General features: G+C 30.1%; 1 protein-coding gene across 8 annotated transcripts in view; it reads left to right on the top strand.

Annotated features, from left to right (window-relative positions):
- LOC143222469 (mothers against decapentaplegic homolog 3-like) overlaps positions 1-14,468 on the top strand; it is a 75,109-nt gene that overhangs the window by 40,469 nt on the left and 20,172 nt on the right. For all 8 annotated transcript variants that reach the window (XR_013012251.1, XM_076449032.1, XM_076449033.1 and 5 more), the window contains one exon: positions 3,026-3,219. Coding sequence is in view for 7 of the 8 variants with exons in the window: in XM_076449032.1 (XP_076305147.1) it covers positions 3,026-3,219 (194 nt within the window). In the remaining variant the exon portion in view is untranslated. The remainder of the gene's footprint in view (positions 1-3,025; positions 3,220-14,468) is intronic.

Consider the following 14,468-nt stretch of genomic DNA (forward strand, 5'->3'; position numbering starts at 1 on the left):
GTTTTCTTTAGTTGTTACAAAGTCAATTTTATACACACATACACAGATAGGCTTCGTTACTACATGTGGCGTTGTGCCAGTGGACGTAGACTTATGACGATCTTGACCCTTAAATGAAAAACTATTAACGGTCAGTCTCCCCACGTTCTTAATGGATCTCTCCCACCGGCGTGTCCGTATCACAGGAGCGCAGCGTCTGTGACTATATGTGTACGTGTATGTTTGTGTCTCACATTGACGGGTCCAACATGTACCTTCTTTCTAACGAGAAGGGGTCGTGAATTCCTGCCGCGGGATAAACGTTACATGCGCTGCGCAATTTCGCTACAGTGAGAATCTTGTTTTGTCAAAAGAAGAACAACCTATACATTGTCATTCTTAATTTGTGTAGATATTTGTACGAAAAGGTGAAGAAGTAATCATAACTGAATGATTTTCATTCTATAGTTAACTAATAACTTAAGTAGGGTCAGTTGAAAGCGTTGAAGGCCCTAGATATTACTATTAGGCCTAACGGGATCTCAAGGTACTCTGTGCTACGGTAACTCTTACCGGTAAGTTATGGAACCCGTGTTCGTTGGGTTCTTTTTGCAGCGCATGTGACTGACTGATGAATCTTGGAAGGAAACAGTTTTTAGTGCTCAGGAAAAGTTGTTGTGTTACGTTATCTACAAATATTACACTGTGCATATCTTATTAAACATAATCGATTCTATCACTGGGATTAACTGCACGTGTCGTATGTTTACCCACTGATGCCTTTTTTTGTGTGCAAGTTTTATTTTTGTAGTTCTTTTTTATGATAAGAGATTATCTGTTCTTCATTATATTTCTTGTAAGCAGACGAACTAGTAACATTTGCATTGTTTTCAGTTTTTATAATCATCAGATGAACCATGATTTATATTGTACTTTTGTAGTTTAAAATACCTAAGAAAATAATCAGCTGTGTATGTTGCTTCTTTTACCCCATTTTTTAATTAGGTAATATTTCAGTTCAGCAAGTTTATACCTAGATTTAATTACCCAGTTTACATACATAAACTAATCAATGACTTATCTTCCAAAATATTAATTTCATATATTGTTATTAAACTTTTGTGTTTATTTTAAAAAGTTAACCTTTCTCATTGCAAATTTTCTTCAATATACAAGTTTCTATAAAAAAATATATTCTGTATTATAATTACGAAGTAAAATTTACAGAAAGATAATAAAGTCACATATGTTTTATTTTGTAATTATGTGACTTGCAAGTTGTGGCAAATATTTTGTCTTTCAGTCAATGACAGTACCTTTCTTGTATTAAGCCTTACCCCTTCACCTTTCCCTGGAATTAGCTATCCTGATTAAAATCCATATTTAGTTAGTTTGTAGAAATGAACAACTTTTATTTCAGTTTAGGTTATCATATGGTTCTTCAAGCAGTTAACTTCACTCCCCTTTTGTTGTAGTTCATGTTATTACTGTTGGAACTTTAAAATTGTCAGGTTCATTTAGTGGGGGGTATTTTTGTATCTGCTGAAATCTTATGAAAACCTGATTAGTTTAAAAAAGAATACAAGTTGGACCATGTAGGTAATGAAATTCTTTTTATCTTTGTGAGAGGTGGTAAGTAACAAAAGCTTTCTAAAACTATTCTAGTTATATAAATACCTAATAAATTATAACTAAAGTAATGTAATGTTTCAAATGTTAGGAATTAGGATTAGATTTAAGTTATAGACTACCCAAATATGTAGTATAAATTTGAGTGAAATCTGGACTCGTTATGTATGTATATCACAACTGTAGTTTGCCCTCTGATTTTAATAAAGGTCAACATCAGAGCATGGGTTATCACTGATGGTTACAACATACAATGAAAATAAATTAGATATTTAACACAGGTCAGTGTAAGTTTGCAGTATGTACATTTATATAAAAAATATAAGTGTGATGAATAATTTGAGAAAAAGCTAACACCTTCAGAAAATTAGAGTTACTGTAATTATATCATTTTTGTACATTAAATTTATATTTTAAGAGAAAACTACTATGTTTAATTACCATAGAAACGTGTCTCAGAAAGGCAAGGAGTGCCAAATTCTTGAAATTGTTGATATTAAGTGATTATAACAATAATGGAACAAAGATTAATATGCAGTTGTTTTCTATTCTTTTGAAATTAACATAATAAAGGGAGATTAAGCGCTTTTATTGTCAGTTTTAGTAATAAAATTAAACGAACCTTATAAATATGCAAAGCATAATTTTATGGGTTTTCCTTAGTTGCTTGCTTGCAGAGGAATTGTAGATTAAAGTTAGTGTTATTCAAGAGAGGTTCCTTGGAATGATGGTGTTTTTACAGTTAGAAATTATGGGGGACATGCAATTAACTAAATTTTTCATAAAACAGTGTGTGGTAGGATTATTTAGCATAGAATTCTACCCAAATTATGTAGAATAAACGTGTTTTGTTATAATAATGGAGATTGTGTTAGTTTTGGAAGTGAAAATTGAATGTTATGTTTTAGTTACTTCTTTTTGTGATAAATATAACTGGTTAAATTGACATGTATGGTTAAATTTGAACTTGCCATCTTTCTTTTTAAAATTGTAGTCTTAAAGTTATGGTCATGCCAAGAATAGTATACAATATCATATACAATAATCTAGAAGATTTAATATGATTTGTTAAGCATACGTTTTAAGCCACACTTAGCATCTGATGTAATGAGTAATTTTTGTTTCTGAGAATTGCTGTTTCTAACTTTGTACATATATATCTTTTGTCACCAGCTGTTTTTCAGAATGAGATATAAATAAAATAAATACTTTTTTTTGTTTACCAAATAAGTAAAAACATATCTTTTCAGTCACAAATTTGTAATATTTGTATTGGTAAAACGTTATACAAAATAATTTGTGTAAGTTATGTTTGTGGTCTACTGTATTCACTGTATATCAAGTACACTGTTGTTTGAATGGATAAATGTGATCTCTGTTATATATACCACTTTAAAATTTTGTATATTTAACTTAGATCTTTAGATGGGCGACTACAAGTATCGCACCGTAAAGGACTGCCTCATGTGATCTACTGTCGATTATGGCGCTGGTCAGATCTCCAGAGTCACCATGAACTGCAGGCTGTTGAGAACTGTGAATATGCTTTCAATTTGAAGAGGGACGAAGTGTGTGTTAATCCTTACCATTACCAGCGTATTGAAAGTCCAGGTATTAAAACATTATGTTTCATTTAGTTTTACCTTAACATGTAGTTAAAGATCAAATCCAATACTCCAACATATAACCAAGCGTGAAGTCAAATATCTTAACATTTAGCCAATCATCAACTCTAATTATACAGTGATTGCTCTCTCAAACTTTTCCCTTATTTTTGACTCTTGCAATAATCTTTTTAGCATTCAACGTTAAATTTAAGGTGGTAATCCTCATGTTTGACAATATCCTATAAAAAACTATAGAAAAACTCCTCTTCCTTACTGTTTGATTTCATACAAACCCAAACATTATGTATAAAGTCTCCATAGTTGTTGTGTTAGTATTCTAACAGTTTGATCTCATTACATAATTTTTCAGTTACCCTATATATCTGATCAGGACAAACCATAACAATTGTCTATTAAAAGCTTTCTACCATTGAATCGTTTGATTTAAACTCATATAGATTCAATATCCTCACAACCATTTTTTTATCTCTAAAATCCCAACAGGTTGCATTCATCCCTTATGTTAAAAAAACAAACACCCTTTTCCTTCAAACAGTCTTAACACTATCAACCAACACGTAGCCACAAAGACCACCCATCAGTTTCTGTTATAGAGGTTTGAGTTCTTTATAGTTTTTAAGCATCACTTCTGATTTACTTTTTCTAGCATAATTCATCCCTATATTGTTTTTGACACTAGTAACTAAAGTGTCAACACAATGTGTAAGGTCCTGTATTTAAGCATCTGGAAAGTAAATTCTGCTCTAAGTCTTAATTTCCTGTTACCATTACAAATAAATTTTATTAGTGTACTGAGAGAATCCCTTAATATGTAAACCTCTTGATTGTGTTCTTCATTGTAAGTAACCAGATGTTAAAAACGAGCAGAGACTGGTGTAATGTGATTTAGAGTTTTTGAAGTCATGATGTACAAATAAGGATTGTATCAGTTCATTAATTTTCTAAAAAAGAATATTACTTTTAGTTAATTACATAATAGTTTTCCTTATTAGTATTGTTGATATTATAATTATAAAATATGAGTTAATCAGTACACTGAACAACACACAATTCTTTGTAAATGAAATATTGAGTGAATAGTTTGTGAATTAAAATGTAAGTACATCAGAAAACACATCAAAATAATTTAACTGTGTAATTATATTAAAACAGGAGGTTAACACTTTTACTTGTGTAAATAAAGAATAACTCTGTTTACTTACATCGAAGTACAACATATAATCAACATCTAACAGAGATGTCTAAATTAAACTTATGAAAATTGTGTTATTTTGAGTAGCCCTAAATGAGTTTTTTGTTTTTGTATCATATTTAATACTAAGAATATTTACCACTATACACTATACAAAGGGTGTTTTTCAATTAAAAGCTGTTATTTTTGTGTACATTCTTTAATGCCAAGAATATTTGACCTTGGACAAAGTGTATTGCATTTCTTATCAGTATCACTGGAAATCTCATATCTGTTTTTAGTTGGAAAGTATTGGTGAAAAGTACAATAAATTTAACTTTCCTCGTGGTCTTTTTTAACATGTAATCAGTTTTTATACAACTGTGGAATTGTGACCATTTAATGTGAAACTATTATGTTATTATTGTTATTATAGATACTGTATTAAGTCTATTACTGTGACTTTAGTCTAGTTTAGAGATCTAACAGATAATGTTTGCTATCTACTGAATATAAAATATTCATCAAATTCATTTAGAAGAGTAGCTAAAGAAACAGTTTTATAAATTTTACAGGACACTTAAAACTATGTGGCATATAAATAAAAATGAGTGTCTGTCTCACCAAACATCAGTAAGGACTAAATCCTGTCAGTTGCCATGAATAATCTAATAATGCCTTGTCTTCAACTGTAGCAGGTTTTGAGGCACAGTTGAATGTTTATTGAACAAACATTAATATATTGTTGAATGTATAGGTCCTTTAGTAAATATAAATATAGGAAAAAAAATTGACATTAGATTTACTGCATGAAATGTTGGGGACCTGTTGACACTTGACTGTTCAGGTTTACAGACCTTTAGTCATGCTCTTCTGTCAAGAGAAGTTTTCAAGGTCTCATCCATGGATTGTGTTTTAATTTCCTTTCTCTCTTTTTCTTCCTCCACTCCATTTGATTCTCTATCCTCAATTTCTCTAGGAGGCAGTTTTAGATCTGTTGGAAAGATGGAATTTACTCATCTCTCTGTGGTCTGTAGAAAGACTTTCCTTCTCTCATTCACTTTTTGATCTTCAAAAACTTTTGTATGGATAATTTCTCTCTGTTGGCCTTTTTCATTTGGACTGTGGATGACTATGTTTTGATGCATTCCTCCATATTCTGAATACCCCTTCCTCCAGACTTTCAGAATGCTATGCCCACTGGTGTTGAATCTTGTGGCTTAGTATTGGCCCTTCACCTATTTAACTGCATCACAAGTGCCTTCATTCAACACTTTCATTGTCTGGGTCTACAATTCCATTTTTAAATGGATAATTGCCTTCTGCTGACTAATTTCCAAGAATAATCCTCCCTTTGTACTTTTCTTCAAGAGGCTGCTTGTTTGCTGGCTTATCAAGGTTTTCTAATTCCTTCTTACACACACTTAATATATTATATGCCTGGAAATTTTCTTCAAATCTTCTTTCAGCCACATCTAATCTTCTCCTCTTTGTCTACAAGCTATTGGGTTACCGATTACCAAGATTTGTATCTCTCCTTTTCATTCTGTGCAAGAGGTTCATTCTGTTTATGGGGACTCTAGCTTCCCTGTAATTACTCCTTCCTCACATCATGTACTCGTGTTCTATTAATGGATGTTGTCAGACCAATGTAATCTCTCATGGGATTCATTGTTCTCAACAGCCCACCTTCTCTTCTGCTTGAAGAACTGTCTTTGTGTATAGAATGTTAGAACTTCACCTCTGGAGTTCCCCTACCTTCTCTAAGACCATACCTTCAACTATTCACTGACACTTCACTCTCAGGTTGGAGATCGTCTCTGAATGACAACTTGATTTCCAGTATTTGAACATAGGAGTGTTTTCTTTACATTAATGCACTCAAACATCATGATGTCCATTAAGCATGCTCCCATTTCCTGTCCCTACTGGTAGGTTTTTTGGTTATGATCTGTTCTGACAGTTTCAAAATTGTTTGATATATCAACAGTAAAAGGTACACCCAATCTAGAATCTTTTTATTTTAGGCTTTGGACTTCCTTTTGTGACCTTCTTTTTCTTGAAAAACATTATCAGCATGTTTTTCTGATTGCCTGTTATGTGCTGGGAGCAATAAACCTCATCGCAGACAATCTATCTTGGCTAGATCTCATTTTACCCATGGAATAGTCTTTCCACCCATACGTATTTTCATTGGATATGCTCTCAGTTACATACACCCTCATTTATGCTTTGCCACTACTTTCAACTCAGTACTTCTCTTTTGGTCTTCTGTTCTTCATGCATCAGTTCTGGTTTTTCAACCTGGACTGTTCTCACTTTTTTCTATATGCTTATCCACTTCTCCATTTACTGCTTTGAATTTTTGCCTTGCCTGGTCATCTTGGTGCTATGTGTTTGGCAAAGTCAACCTTGATTTCCTGTTCTCTTTTACCTTACAGGATAAATCTTTTCACTTCTGTGTTTGCTATACATTTCTTTTGAGGTTGGCACTAAAAGTTTTCCATATTTCTTCTAAAAATATTTGTCATTTTACTCATTCTCATTCTGTTCATTTTTGCCAGTAACTGGACAAGATACTTTAGATTATCATGAAGACTTTAGCCCCATACACCTTCATCACTTACTATCTTCACCATCTTGCCTCTTCCTCTGATTACAATTATTCAGTATACCCAGTACTTTTAGACAGGTGATTAAATTTTATTTTTAATAATATCTCACCTAAAATATGCATTGAACCAGGATAACAGAAAGTACTCATACCATCTGCCCTGGCTTTGCCTGTGTCCACCTTAAGATAGTGTTTTCTGTAAGACCAGTTATTCTTTTGGGGTGTGCATTTATACATGTGTATTTATTTGCCCTCTCACTTTGGGTATTCTTTACTTTGCATGACACAGAATTTTAGTGTCTTATATTGAAAATTTGATTAACCTATTTTTGTTTGTTATACCAATTAGTATAGCATAAAATATCAGCTAATAATCCACATTTTAAGAGCGTGTGGCAGTTGAATTTCCTCTTGTGTGACACGTGAAATATTTTCTGAGGCATCCTTTCTCTGTTTCATTCACCATTTCTTGTATGATATGTTTTGAACATAAAATTGTCAATTTCACTCAGTGTACAACCTTTGTTCCTTTGGGAAAATTAATGAACAAGCTTGGATGACTTTGTAACAGCTCTTGTTGCATGGTTATAAAGTCAAAAACATTTTGAGAGTTAGATAAATTTGTCTACTTTTTGCATGTTATGGGTAACTGTTTTGTTGCATTATTTCAGTAAATAAACATTTAGTGCATTACTACCATCAATATAAAAAAGAAAAAAACAAGGATTAAGTACCAAGAAAAAAGAAGTTTGAATAAATTCTTTATTATTCTAAAAATAACTAAATGTAAAAATAAGGATATTCTTAGGTTAGTTAAGATTATATTAGACAAAATAAGTAATAATAATGTTTCATGAGGTACACACACTGGGTAATGTAATTTGATGGTGTAATGTGAGCTGCATATTCCCCAAATGAATTACAACTTATAGTGGCAAGGATAATAGTTAGATGTGGTTTCAAAGGGCAATAAAACAATAACATTTTATTATAAATAGATGCTTACTATTACAAGCTTAGCTACTCAGGATAAAGAAATGTAGTTTCTTGTTACTATTTGAATTCATTCTAGAAAGAAATAGGGTTATTTAGATTTATTTTGATTATTATTATTTGGTGGTTACCAGGTTGGTTAATTTGACTGATCCCATGTAGAGATAAGATATAGAAAATAACAGATGAAATATGTTTTACTGAAAAAAAGTATTTAAGAGGTTTTAAGGATATTTGAGATTTTTGTGATGAAGAAAAGTGTGTTTAATTTTAACATGAAAATTACTTTGTACATAGACTATTCAAAGGAAATACTAAAAATTACTTTGTACATAGACTATTCAAAGTAAATACTAAAAATTACTTTGTACATAGACTATTCAAAGGAAATAATAAAAATTACTTTGTACATAGACTATTCAAAGGAAATAGTAAAAATTACTTTGTACATAGACTATTCAAAGGAAATAGTAAAAATTACTTTGTACATAGACTATTCAAAGGAAATACTAAAAATTACTTTGTACATAGACTATTCAAAGGAAATACTAAAAATTACTTTGTACATAGACTATTCAAAGGAAATACTAAAAATTACTTTGTACATAGACTATTCAAAGGAAATACTAAAAATTACTTTGTACATAGACTATTCAAAGGAAATAGTAAAAATTACTTTGTACATAGACTATTCAAACTAGTAAAAATTACTTTGTACATAGACTATTCAAAGGAAATACTAAAAATTACTTTGTACATAGACTATTCAAAGGAAATACTAAAAATTACTTTGTACATAGACTATTCAAAGGAAATACTAAAAATTACTTTGTACATAGACTATTCAAAGGAAATACTAAAAATAGACTATTCAAAGGAAATACTAAAAATTACTTTGTACATAGACTATTCAAAGGAAATACTAAAATTACTTTGTACATAGACTATTCAAAGGAAATACTAAAAAATTACTTTGTACATAGACTATTCAAAGGAAATACTAAAATTACTTTGTACATAGACTATTCAAAGGAAATACTAAAATTACTTTGTACATAGACTATTCAAAGGAAATACTAAAATTACTTTGTACATAGACTATTCAAAGAAATACTTATAATGTTAACTAAAAGACTGCCAAATTTTGTAAAGATGAACAAATGAGTACAAAGAGGTCACATGGCCAATCAAATTGACTGAGCCCATGTTAAAAGAGTTAACTGTCTGATCTGCACCATTCTTATTCCATGGACTATCATGTAAAAGCCAGAACTAGAAAGTGTTCTGACAATTTTTTTTTATTGTGCTTGCTGGTTTTTAGAAATAGGATTTTGTAGGTGCCCATTGCACTGTTTCCAGTAAAAGACCTATTTGGCTGAAGGTCCAGTTGGGGTCTGGATACTTTATCTGGGTCTCCCTTATGCAAATTTTCTCCACCTTTGTTGAGGCTTTTTTCCAGGTGAAGAGTATATCTGATTTGGTGTCCCACAGGTGTGTTCCTTTAGAATTCCTGCTCTCAGGTGTCTTGTTCCATGGGCTATCTTCAGGTTTTATGAGAAGGGAAGGTCTTCAAGATGAAGCTTCCACTTTCTCCTCCATCACTTAACTGTGGTATTTTAAATAAACTATGGGCAGAAGTGAGTTTACTTGGAAGGTAACAAGTTTTCCTGACAGCTACTTATCCCTTCACATATATATACCCATCATCTCTGTTTCAAGTGCACTTTTATTTTGCTTTGCTTATCAAAGAATGAAGTCATCATGTGTGTAAGTGCATAGAGGGAGTTATTTTGCATGGAGGAGGGTGGTCCTCTTATTGGTGGAAAGCTTTTGTTGTATGATGACATCTACAGGCAGCAGAGCAATTCACATGCAATTAGGTGGGAATTGTCTGAAGGCCAGTAACATGCAAATCTCTTTGGCAGATGTGAAGATGGCTAAACAGTGTGAGCAAGTGAAAATCTATTGGAAATACATTTTCAGATAAGTAAAGTTTTAATTATCATGCAGTGGCATAAGGAAAGTCACTTATACCCCAATTCAAAATCATTCCAAAAAAATAAATAAGCTCAACACTAGTAGAATTTGAAAAAAAACTTCAAAGTATGCTGGATCTGATATTGAAAGTAAAAATATAGACTTAACTTCCAGGGTGCTTATAAAACAACAAATTATTCAGTTCAAAAAATATAAACTATTGGACATTAATTGTGATTGCTCTAAAGAATTACATTGTTTAATCAGTGAAATTAATGCATTGCATAACCAGTGATTATTAATAAAGTCTCTTTCAACTGATGCTGCAGTCACTTGCACATACTAGGGACAAGGAGATTACCTCTTAAGTATTAGTATGTCTTTTACCCCAACCTGTCTAAAGAAACTTTGGTGAGGGGTAAAGCCTCATTGGTAGTGTGTATAGATTTTGTGGTTAATTTATAATTATACACACTTTTTACTTTCACAAAGAAGTTCTTGTTAGTAATGGTATTAAACTAAGATACCTGTTCTTTGTTTGGGTTATGAACTTAAAAGAAAAATGTGAGGGGTGGATGTTATGATAGCATCTTAACATCTTAACATACAGTTTGTTTTACCTCACAGAAAGATTTGTATAGGCTAATACAGTATTATATTGTTCTTAAGCCTCACACTTAAAACACAGTATACATTGTGCAATGGTCATGGTGACTTTGTAGAAATAGGTAGTGGCCAAATCAGTGGCAGTAGGTGTACTTTCTGTTTCCTGCTTTCAACATCTATTTCTTAATGTCCTTCAGCAGTGTTTTACATGATTGAGTAATTGTTAGTCATTGTTAAAGTAGAAACTTCAGTTGAGTGTATGAATCATTGCAATAGTGATGGCCTTCCCCTCCTAGAGTGATAGTGCTGTTTTCCCACATTGTGTGTAAGTTGTGTTATAGCAAATTTAATAATTGTTATTAGGTACATGGCACCATATATGAAATTAGTTAAGATGAACTTACATCAAAGATAATAAATGTTCAGTAAAAGCAGTGATGGGGTGGAGGGGTTTTATAACCCCCTTTAACATGCCCCTTTTTTTAAACTATCAACCCACAAAGTTTGGTTGAGATTTGTCCAGAAACCCAATAGTAGTTAGATAACAGACAGAAACAGATTTTTGTTCTTTAAATGTATAATTGTCATTGATGAGGAGTCTATTTACTTGATGAAGAAAGTACAATCACAGTTCATTTTACAACCAAACTCTTATTATTCTAAAAAACAAAAAGTGTCCAAGATGCCATTTCTCATAATTTCAGATATCTGGTCAGTCTTAATAACAAATAAGTTTCATTAGTTTCATGAGACCCTGGGTTACAGAATGTATGGACCTACAACATACTTTCTTGGGCTCATAATATGAAAGTCTTTGGTTCAATTCCTATTACCATTAAGCTTTCTAACCTTGTTTTGTTTATTGCAAAGATATTAAGGCTAATTTAAAATTATGTCTAGAGGGAAGGTAAGTGGCTAACAGGATCCCCTTCACTCTGTGGTTACTTTTAAGTGTTAAATTAAGGGTAAATTTACTGTTTTTTTTAATATTGTGTTGTGTTTCTAACTTAGAACTGTGTAACTGTAGTATTCTATAAGCAGCTGGAGAGAAGGCCTTACATGGAGTTGAAGCCTGAACACCCCTCCCATTTATTTATTTTTTTCAAAATTTGACAGTTTTATTGTTTAATGTAGTTTAAGTGGCCACAGTTCTAGGGGTGTAGGGCCAAATGGAATATGTTGGATACAAAATATGTTAAGTAATTATAATTCTTATTATTATTATTATAATACAGCCAAATGGAATATGCTGGATACAAAACATGTCAAGTAATTATAATTCTTATTATTATTATTATAATACAGCCAAATGGAATATGCTGGATACAAAACATGTTAAGTAATTATTATTATTATTATAATACAGCCAAATGGAATATGTTGGATACAAAACATGTTAAGTAATTATAATAATTATTATTATTATTATAATACAGCCAAATGGAATATGTTGGATACAAAACATGTTAAGTAATTATAATAATTATTATTATTATTATAATACAGCCAAATGGAATATGCTGGATACAAAACATGTCAAGTAATTATTATTATTATTATTATTATAATACAGCCAAATGGAATATGCTGGATACAAAACATGTCAAGTAATTATTATTATTATTATACAGCCAAATGGAATATGCTGGATACAAAACATGTCAAGTAATTATTATTATTATTATTATTATTATTATAATACAGCCAAATGGAATATGCTGGATACAAAACATGTCAAGTAATTATTATTATTATTATTATAATACAGCCAAATGGAATATGCTGGATACAAAACATGTCAAGTAATTATTATTATTATTATTATAATACAGCCAAATGGAATATGCTGGATACAAAACATGTCAAGTAATTATTATTATTATTATACAGCCAAATGGAATATGTTGGATACAAAACATGTTAAGTAATTATAATTATTATTATTATTATACAGCCAAATGGAATATGTTGGATACAAAACATGTTAAGTAATTATAATTATTATTATAATACAGCCAAATGGAATATGCTGGATACAAAACATGTCAAGTAATTATTATTATTATTATAATACAGCCAAATGGAATATGCTGGATACAAAACATGTCAAGTAATTATTATTATTATAATACAGCCAAATGGAATATGCTGGATACAAAACATGTCAAGTAATTATTATTATTATTATTATAATACAGCCAAATGGAATATGCTGGATACAAAACATGTCAAGTAATTATTATTATTATTATTATAATACAGCCAAATGGAATATGCTGGATACAAAACATGTCAAGTAATTATTATTATTATTATTATAATACAGCCAAATGGAATATGCTGGATACAAAACATGTCAAGTAATTATTATTATTATTATTATAATACGGCCAAATGGAATATGTTGGATACAAAACATGTCAAGTAATTATTATTATTATAATATAAAACATGTCAAGTAATTATAATACAGCCAAATGGAATATGCTGGATACAAAACATGTCAAGTAATTATTATTATAATACGGCCAAATGGAATATGCTGGATACAAAACATGTCAAGTAATTATTATTATAATACGGCCAAATGGAATATGTTGGATACAAAAAATGTTAAGTAATTATAATTATTATAATTATTATTATAATACAGCCAAATGGAATATGTTGGATACAAAACATGTTAAGTAATTATAATAATTATTATTATTATTAATACAGCCAAATGGAATATGTTGGATACAAAACATGTTAAGTAATTATAATAATTATTATTATTATTATAATACAGCCAAATGGAATATGTTGGATACAAAACATGTTAAGTAATTGTTATTATTATTATTATAATACAGCCAAATGGAATATGCTGGATACAAAACATGTCAAGTAATTATTATTATTATTATAATACAGCCAAATGGAATATGCTGGATACAAAACATGTCAAGTAATTATTATTATTATTATTATTATAATACAGCCAAATGGAATATGCTGGATACAAAACATGTCAAGTAATTATTATTATTATTATTATTATAATACAGCCAAATGGAATATGCTGGATACAAAACATGTCAAGTAATTATTATTATTATTATTATTATTATAATACAGCCAAATGGAATATGCTGGAAACAAAACATGTCAAGTAATTATTATTATAATACAGCCAAATGGAATATGTTGGATACAAAACATGTTAAGTAATTATAATTATTATTATTATTATAATACAGCCAAATGGAATATGTTGGATACAAAACATGTTAAGTAATTATAATTATTATTATTATTATAATACAGCCAAATGGAATATGTTGGATACAAAACATGTTAAGTAATTATAATTATTATTATTATTATGATACAGCCAAATGGAATATGTTGGATACAAAACATGTCAAGTAATTATTATTATTATTATTATAATACAGCCAAATGGAATATGCTGGATACAAAACATGTCAAGTAATTATTATTATTATTATAATACAGCCAAATGGAATATGCTGGATACAAAACATGTCAAGTAATTATTATTATTATAATACGGCCAAATGGAATATGTTGGATACAAAACATGTCAAGTAATTATAATTATTATTATAATACAGCCAAATGGAATATGCTGGATACAAAACATGTCAAGTAATTATTATTATAATATGGCCAAATGGAATATGCTGGATACAAAACATGTCAAGTAATTATTATTATAATACAGCCAAATGGAATATGTTGGATACAAAAAATGTTAAGTAATTATTATTATTATTATTATTATACAGCCAAATGGAATATGCTGGATACAAAACATGTCAAGTAATTATTATTATTATTATTATAATACAGCCAAATGGAATAT

The sequence above is a fragment of the Tachypleus tridentatus genome, chromosome 8 (genome assembly GCF_004210375.1).
Source record: "Tachypleus tridentatus isolate NWPU-2018 chromosome 8, ASM421037v1, whole genome shotgun sequence".
Classification (NCBI taxonomy): domain Eukaryota; kingdom Metazoa; phylum Arthropoda; class Merostomata; order Xiphosura; family Limulidae; genus Tachypleus; species Tachypleus tridentatus.